Below are 9,349 nucleotides of genomic sequence, written 5' to 3' on the forward strand. Positions count from 1 at the left end.
AGAGTATGGAGATCACCAACTAATACAATGTTCAAAACATTTGTCCAAAAGATTATTTCCCCTATTCTCTAAGCCCTAAGGGATCTCACAAGGAAATAACTTTCTAGAATTATCAAGCTTCTATGGTATTTTTTAGTCAAGTGTTTTGTGGATAGAAAATGGTATATGTCTTACAAGTAAGCATTAGATTCTTATTTATAGAGTTTGAGATACCCTTTGAATTTCAAATTCTACCAACCTCATGGTTGTTACCAATGTTTAATTGGATGTTTATGGAATTAAAATGTTTACTTGAGAAGTTAAAACCATTCAAATTAGAATAGGCTATCAGCGCCCCAGGCCACGGCCACAGGCCTCAGTCCCCCAGGCCGCGGCCAAGGATAATCAGTGGTTGCAGCCACAATGCAATTTTAACTTCCAATTTTTTTTTTTTCAGTTTTCCAAAAAAACGTCACAATCTCTTCCCACATGATTTTGTAACATCTATATACCTCATGAGAGTTAAAAACATGACTTCAACATCCTTATTACATAATGATTTTATGAAATTCAAACACAAATGTGTAACTCTCACTCTACACATTATCGAGTAATATTTAGAAATTACAAATTTGTAACAAATTTTGTAACTCCAAAATATGTTACATTTGAGCACACACATGTATCTAATTTTGTAACTCTTAATAATATGTTACAAGATATGACAAATCACATTTTATCATAACATTCTCATACTTAAATTAAATAATCATTTTTTGTAACACTTATTTAATCCATTAATTTTTGGCTCACCTTAACGGTATATATGTGTATATGTTTAATTTTTTTGTTAAATTATATGAATATATATATGTTATATATATTGTGTTTAAAAGGATCATCATATATATAAATATATTTATATGTAATATTATGTATATGTTTTAAGTGAGATCAATTATAAAAAAAGTAGCTGCAAAGTTTTTTTTTGGAAACAAATATATATATATTTATATATGTGAGTCAATTTAAAAAAAAAATTATTTTGGATTTGTATATTTAATTCCTTAATAAATAATATATTTTTGTGCAAGTAAATATACATTTTAGTAATTTATTTTCTATAAAGAGAATAATAATATTTTTGTAAATGTGAAAAATTAAATTAATTTTTAATTTGATTAATATTTTTTAGCTATTCATTTATTTTAGTAATAAATATGTACATGGATAAATTAACATTTATAGACTTCCTAAGAGTGTTGTTGCCCAACCTATATTGAAATGGCTCAAAAAGTGGTATTCCCTCCTATTTTGAGAGGAAGACCATTTCTCCTAGGCTTGCTAGTTGCCGAGTTGGACTGCAACCTATTTGTTATTGTAGTACATTAGTAACTTTGTAATATTTTAAATTTTATCTGGGGTAATTGATAACTCTTGAATAAAGAGTTATTTCATGTGCTTAATTGTGCAAAAAAATCATGGGTGAGGTTAGTTTATTTTTAGTTTTTGTAGCTAACTTGGATGTTTTCATTATCTTAATTAAGTGTAATTATTTTTTAGTTTTTAATAGCTATTGGGTTAAAGATAATGATTTCATGGATAAATATTTGCACAAAGGAATGAGTGAGCTTAAGAGTCTATTGTGATTAAATTATGTGTTGATGGCTGAATATTCAGGATTGCTGCAGCAAAACTAAAGCATTGTGATCAGGTATATTTTGGAGCATGGAACACGTGGCAGTCAAGAGTCAAGCTTACATTTCGGCTGATGTGGCAGTGGCAGAAGGAAATAATCAACATATTGGAGAAAATGACAAAAGAGAAGGAAGACTTGATGTTTTGGGAGAAAAAGAGGGGCATTATGGTACTTTTGGGAGGAGAAGAGAAAACCTAATATACCAAAAGAATGCTCCAGCCGTAATAGAGAACCAGCAGCCATTTTTGGCAAAAAGAACAACCAGAAAAATAGAAAAAACAAGCTGAGATACCAACAAGGAAGAAGGAGGACAAGCATAGAAAGCTCAAGCATCATTTTGGATTTGTTCTTTCTTCTTTTCCTAAACTTTCTGTTATTAATTTCTGAGTTAGATTCTAAATCTGAATATTATGGGCTGTTTTGATTGTGAATTAGTGTCTATGAACTCAGCCATGAACTAAATTTTAGGTGACTTGAATTGTTGATGAACCCTATGTTATAGTCTATAAATTTCATGCACTTTATTATAGTAAATCTCATTTGTTCATTCAAGTGTGCTTACATTAATTTCTTGTTGTTGTTTGGCCAGCAATGGCAAGTTATTTAGTTATATTTAAAGCTGGAAAGATTAAATGTAATAAGAAAAACTTGGACGACACAAGTCATAATCTAGGTTAGGTTATGTTAGTAAGTAACATAGGGATATGTTATTTGCCTTGTGTAACTTTTGAGAATTAAACTTTGATTTGCATTCTTAAATCTGATTTTGCATAGGAATATGTTTAATTAGGTAGAAGAATTAATGTCATAAAATTTGGGAAAGTTTTATGAGTGTTTAAAGGAATTCTCGTTAACCTGGGAGTTTTGCTAGAATATTGTTGCAGCAATTTGTCCGCAAATTGTTCAGGACGAATAATATAGGGGAATTCAATAATTCAAGTCCATTTTGCAATCCATATATTTCTCTCAACTTTCTTGTTCAGTTCAGTTTTTAATTTAAGTATTTCCATTTTATTTTAATATTTTGCTTAGCCTATAAACAACCACTTGACTTTTAATTTTCTAAAATTGTTTAGTAATTGTTTTGCTTACTTTTTTAATTTGCAATCCCTGTGAAGACGATTTACTTATCATTATATTACTTGTGTGATTACGTTCACTTGCATATTTAAAATCAAATATTAAATTGATCGCAACAGTAATATTTTGTATTTTAAATCATAAATATTATGTAATATTTTAATTTATAAATAATTCATCATTTTTATTTTAAACTTTTAATTTTTTTTTAAAATGGGTTTCTCGCTCCGATAGGGATTCCCTATCCTACCCCCAACAAGGATAGCATGAATGGGGGCGGGGACGGAGATTAAAATTACAAATGGAGACAGGGGAGCACTCCGCCCCAATTCTCACTCGGTGTGCATTACTTGGAGTACTCCTCTCCTCACCAATTCCCCACCCCGTGTACAATATTCATAATTAGATATACTTCCTAAGTTGAAAATAATTGATTAAATTCATCATTTTGTAGGCTATTTATGATTTTTTCTCCCCGAATTATGACCTATACATTATCGTGCCCCTCGATTTTTTTGGGCCGTTAAAAATTCCCCCGAACTATTCACATTGTTGTAAAGTGTGACTTCTGTCCAATTTTGTCCAATGTGGCTAACGACATGCTGATGTTACTCTTTGCTCGCTGATGTGTCTTAGCCACGTCAGCGCCACATGTGTACTTTACTTTTTTTATTTTTTTTGAATGAGACCGATTAAATTCATCATCTTTTTTTTAAGAAGGCCGATTCAATTCATCTAGTTCGTATTGGATAAGATATAATGTTTATAAAACGTGCGATTTCATTCCTTTATTGACTGTAGGAAGGGTGTGAGGAAATTTTGATGTATATAATATTGCAAATTCATTTAGGAGTATGTTTATAAAACGTGCGATTTCATTCCTTTATTGACTGTAGTAAGGGTGTGAGGAAATTTTGATGTATATAATATTGCAAATTCATTTAGGAAGATCCGTGTAGAATTTTGAGTAAAATTACAGATAAGAACTTAATAAGATAGGAATGCCACAATATCTGTTTATGTGTTTATGCTTAGCTGAATCCTCTTCTTGCCTTAGTTGGTTATAATGTTTTTGTTTGTATTGAGCTTAGCTGAATCCTCTTCTTGCCTTAATCGGATATATACCAAAATTAAAATAAGTGAGCAGACTTTGACTGTCAATTTCTAAAATATATGAACCTTTTATTTTAGGGATTAGAACTCTACTATTTATATAACTTGTTCAGTTTATACACCTAAAATTATATATTAACACTTCACAAAAAAACCCAAGTTTATTTAGTTTCTGCTCATCAAGTAAGTCATGAATATTTATATAGTGTAACACAAATTTTTTTGGCTCTAATCATTCTTTTCTTTTGGACTTTTTTAATATTTGGTTAACTTTTTTTTCTTTTTTGATTTTTGGGTTTAGATGTGGCACAAGAAGATGAGTTTTGAGGCAGTTTCTGATGAAGTATTGGGAACTTTTGTCCCAATTGTAGTGTATTGGTTATACTCTGGAATGTATGTTGTCTTGGATTTGTTAGTAGGTGACAAGTATCGTTTACACTCAAAGAAAGATGAGGATGAAAAGAATGTCGTGCCCAAAAAAGTTGTGATAAAAGGAGTTCTTATGCAACAATTTCTTCAAGCTATGGTTGCAATCACATGTTATATGGTAAGAATTAATCAAATAAATACATAATAAAATAAGAGAAAATCAAACAAAATGCTATCATATCACTTGTTTTCACAATTCAAAATCAAAATTTTGGCCATAAATATAAGAAAACAATTCTCAAAATAATAAAGAGCAAATGAATTAAAGAACTTGAATGGTTTTTGATTAAGCCATATTTACATTATCTATAATTTGGGTAAATCTTAATCTGTTGAGAGATTAAAGTTGCACCTTAATTTCTTTTTTCCTTTTTTGAAAGAGAGTTGCACACCCTAATTTCAAATTTTTATAAAACACTATGGGGAGTTTGGTATGGAGGTTCTGTTTGGTGGGAATGAAAATGTCAAATTTAACACATGTTTGGTAAATTTATTTTTAATGACTTGAAGGTTATTGTTTCCAAGTTTGTCTCATTTTTAACTTGAATTGATGGTAATTTTAACCCTTTTAAACACTTCAGTTTCACATTCTCTTGATCTAAATCACCTATAACTCTACTCCTATAAACCCAAACCTCATACCAAACACCTCATATGTGTCATCTTTCGAATTAAGAAAAATAATAAAGATGAAGGGTATAACTATAAGCAATCATTAACTTAGTATATTTTTCATATCATATTTTGAATTGTTTTGCAGGTTATTGGGAATGATGGAGAGAATGTTGTCGCAGATGAAAAGAGTAGCTCTCTTATTATTTTGATAAGACAATTTTTTATTGCTATGGTTGTTTTGGACACTGTGCAATACTTCATGCATCGGTTTATGCATCAAAATAAATTCATGTACAAGCATATTCATTCTCAACACCATCGACTCGTTGTGACCTATGCTTACGGAGCTCTATACAATCATCCTTTAGAAGGACTTTTCGTCGACACATTTAGTGGTGCAATGGCATTTTTAGTGTCTGGGATGTCTCCTCGAGCTTCCATTTTCTTCTATACATTTGCCACTATCAAGGCTGTGGACGACCATTGTGGCATATGCTTGCCTTGGAATATTTTTCATGTCATTTTCAAAAATAACACCGCTTATCACGATATACATCATCAATTTTATGGCAACAAGTACAACTTTTCTCAACCTTTCTTTGTTATGTGGGATAAATTACTTGGAACTTACATGCCATACTCTGTGGAGAAGAGAGTAAATGGGAGATTGGAAGCACGACCTGATAGAAATTATAAATGTATCAAGTGAAAATAACGTGCAATGCACATTTACTTAGTTTTATTTTTTTTTAAATATATTAATTTATTGTTATTATATTTTTTATTGGTATGTAAATTTAGATAAATAAACAATGTCATATATTATTATGAATGAATGACATAAACATTTTAAATATAATAAATAAATTTAAGCTAAAGCATTGTCTATAGTTTAAAAATATATATATATATATGATATATTTATAATACAAATTGTCCTACAGTCCTCTATTCAAGGTGCACAATGTTTGCATGTGATATTTTTCAAAGCACACAGTCTACACACGACATTTATATAAATAATGTATCTATAATATTTGTTATTATTTAATATGAATATATATAAGTTAGATTAAGTAACAATAAACGCGTTATTTTAAAAATAAATATAAATGATAAAAAAAATTAAAATTTTAGATTGTGTATTAAATATTATTATTATATTTAAATTTATATTGATATAATTATTAAATATACTTTGAATTTTCTTTCAAAGTTGATTTTCTTTCCTTTTCAATTTTGCTGCTGTTTTTTTATTTATGTATATATAAATAAATGAGAGCTGTTTTTCTATTTATGTATATATAAATAAATGAGAGTCTTAATGTGGTGTCGTGACACATTAAAATTTTTCCAAACCACTTTATCTATATTTTAATTTTTTTCTCATTATTTTATTATACTTTTTCTAATTTGTGGTTATTAATTAATATTTTATAATTTTTTTCATTTTTATTTTAATTTTTCTAATTTGTGGTTCTTTATTAATTAAGAAAAAAATATTTATATTTTTAATTTATATTATTTAAATTAGATATTTATCTATTTTCTTCATTTTTCTATAGCTTATTTATTTTTTTTAGCCATTTTATATTTCTTATTCATTTATAAATACCTTATATAATAATAATAAGGTATATTGTCGGCATAAATACATAAATTCATACTTGTGTTGCATTTAAATATCTAATTATTTTTTTGACGGCATAAATACTTAACGTTTATTTTTTATTGCAACTGTTACTTTTCTCATTAAGTGGCAAAACCCAAACTTTTTAAATACGAATATTAGTGGCATAAGTACTTAAGTTTATGTAATTGTTGCACTTAAATACCTAACTTTTCATTTTTTATCATAAATAATAAAATAAAAATGTAGTTTTTTAAAAATAAAATATTTAAATATTAAATTTGTTGACACTGTTTTTCGTCAACTTAAAGAAGAAGAGCAATTAAACAAAAATATACCAGAGGAAACAAAAAGTATAGACATGATTTTGTACGTGGTTCAACAGTTAAAATCTACCTAGTCCACGAGTCAGTGTTATTAACTTCTTGGAATTCTCTGATAGCTTTCTGGAAGCAATTGTACAGATTTTTTCCCCAATATCAATTTTTCGGTCTTCTTTACAAATGAATTATCCCACTCTATTTATAGATGAGTTTTCTGAACCTCTTCCCACAGATTTCGGGAAGTTATTCTACAAATCGAAAAAAATAATTCCATTAAATGCATACAGTTATCACGTACGCAGTAATATCCCATGATATTTGAGATTTACTAACAAATTACATCAGATCCCTTAAACATAGGGATTTTATAACAATAAATACATTCACATAAAGCTGACGAGCTTGGATGCTAGATTCACGTGCCTTCGAGACTGTTTTCCTATTGCAAGCTCGTCTTCTTGGTTCGCCTATGCTCCCAACAAGTAATTATTGACGAAACCATCCTCTTCGAGCTTACACCTCTCGAGCTCGAACCGTCTTGTCTGAGAGGAGGAAATGAATCAAGAAGTTTATACAAGTGCTGAACCATTGCTAATGTGAGTTGCGAGCCTAACTTATGACCTCAGAGCACCTTCGAGACTACGTAGTTCCCGATCTCACCAATTCGAGGTTGCCACTTGCTGCCTTAGCGAGATTGTCCCTGACTTGCGGGTCACATGATGACTATGCCAATCTCGAGCATACGCCTTATGAGCTTGAGTTTCGAGATCAAAATTCTCATTCTCGAAATCTGGGTGTAACAAAATTTAATTAATACAAAATTAAACACCTGAAACATTAAATTAAAAAATTAATTTTTGCATTTAGATATTTTGAAAATTTTAAATTTAATTAAAAAAAATTATTTTTAATTAAATTCGAAATATCTTAGAAATTAGAAATAATTTTTTTAATTAAATTTTAATTTTTCAAAATGTCTAAATATAAAATTATTCAAAACTAGAAATATGAAAAGTTATTTTTAAATAAGATTTTTTTTTTTGAAAAAATCATAGAAATTAGAAATAATGATTTTAATTAAATTTGAATTTTTAAAATTTATAAATTATTTTTTAATTTTTAATTTAATGTTTTAGGTGTTAATTTTGTATTTATTAAATTTTGGATTTAAATATTTTATTTTTAATACTATTTTTTTTTATTTTTTTTACTTATGCCATAAATATTAAAAGCTAGGCATTTTATTGCAACAATTACATAAGCTTAGGTATTTATGCCGCCAATATCTCTGATTAAAAAATTTGGTATTTGCCTCTTAATGGAAAAAAGTAATAGTTGCAACAAAAAATAAACGTTAGGTATTTTTGATGTAAAAAATAAGTTAGATATTTAAGTGCAACTGTAATACCCCGAATTTCCTAATAAGGGTTAGGACCTTGATTAGGAGGCCGGAATGGCCATAATTGATTTATTATGTTATTTAGTGATCATATGCATGTTTATGTGAATTATATTATTATATGATGATAAATGCATGCATATGGGTGTATTTATAATTATAAGGACATTTCGGTAATTTGGCCCGTTAATGGCGTAATTGTGTATTTTCGTGCATGTGGGTGAGTTATGAATGGTACCACATTATATGTGGATTTGTTCGAGCCTTTCGGCATGAGACGATCATGGAATGCAAGTGTTCGGTTTGGTCATAACGGGTTTAAGTTCAGGGCTCAGGGTGAGTCTCGGGGGTGATTTTAATGATTAGAACATTACCGGGAATTAAAGGGTAATGGGATATAATTTATTGGTGTTTGAGAATAGCGGGAATTGGAGGGTGTTAATTATGATTAACGAGATAGGTGGGAAATACCAATTTTGCCCTTGGGAGCCTTTATAAACCCTCATTAAACCTAGGGGTATTTTGGTCTTTTCACCCCTAGGATAGATATAAGTCATTAGGGTTGTAGAAGTGTAACCAAAATAGAGTCTCATTTCTCCTTCTCTCTCGATGGTTTTCTCCCTCATTTCTCTTTGGATTTTCAAGCTATTTTTGAGGAATCAAGCCAAGGAACCAAGTTGAGATAAGCTAGGGTTATGCTCCACCATTGAAGAGAGTGTGTTGCTGAGATTGAGGTGAGTTTTTAGCCATCAGAACTCTTGCTTTTGCTTTGTTTTCTTAGTTAAGTTTCAGCTGGTTTTTGAGTTGAAAAGTTGGGAATTAATTGGAGTTTTGGTTAGGGTTCTTGTGGTTGTGATGCTTGGGGTATGTGATGATGGTTTTTGGGTTCATTTGGCATAAAAAATGGGATTTGGAAGCATTGGAAACAGGTTGGAATTGAAGGAGTCGAAGAAGGAGGTTTCAGGGGAGGTTCAGTCTGGGGGTAGCGCTATAGCGCTACACAGGTTTGCTGATGGGCGGTTTGTGGTTCTGAGAAGAGCGCTGGGGTGCTAGGAGGGTAGCGCTACCCTGTTTCTTCAGAA

The 9,349-nt window shown here is 29.7% G+C and overlaps 1 protein-coding gene across 2 annotated transcripts; it reads left to right on the plus strand.

Moving 5' to 3' along the window:
- Window positions 1-3,950: 3,950 nt before the first annotated feature.
- On the plus strand, window positions 3,951-5,715 carry LOC133821878 (sphinganine C4-monooxygenase 1-like). 2 transcript variants are annotated; one of them, XM_062254043.1, is made up of 3 exons: window positions 3,951-4,054; window positions 4,173-4,418; window positions 5,061-5,669. In XM_062254043.1, the coding sequence occupies exons 2-3, from the start codon at window positions 4,173-4,175 to the stop codon at window positions 5,622-5,624; spliced, it is 810 nt and encodes a 269-aa protein (XP_062110027.1). In that variant the 5' UTR covers window positions 3,951-4,054; the 3' UTR covers window positions 5,625-5,669. The 2 variants fall into 2 exon arrangements, with proteins under 2 accessions (XP_062110027.1, XP_062110028.1); XM_062254044.1 differs by lacking the exon at window positions 3,951-4,054 and having other exon boundaries at window positions 4,098-4,418; window positions 5,061-5,715.
- The last annotated feature ends 3,634 nt before the right edge of the window (window positions 5,716-9,349 follow it).

Source organism: Humulus lupulus, chromosome 3, assembly GCF_963169125.1.
Source record: "Humulus lupulus chromosome 3, drHumLupu1.1, whole genome shotgun sequence".
In the NCBI taxonomy this organism is placed as follows: domain Eukaryota; kingdom Viridiplantae; phylum Streptophyta; class Magnoliopsida; order Rosales; family Cannabaceae; genus Humulus; species Humulus lupulus.

Coding starts and splice junctions, on each gene's coding strand:
- LOC133821878 (XM_062254043.1), top strand. CDS start 4,173: ATGTGGCACAAGAAGATGAGTTTTGAGGCAGTTTCTGATGAAGTATTG. Junction 4,419..5,060: donor TTGCAATCACATGTTATATG/GTAAGAATTAAT, acceptor ATTGTTTTGCAG/GTTATTGGGAATGATGGAGA.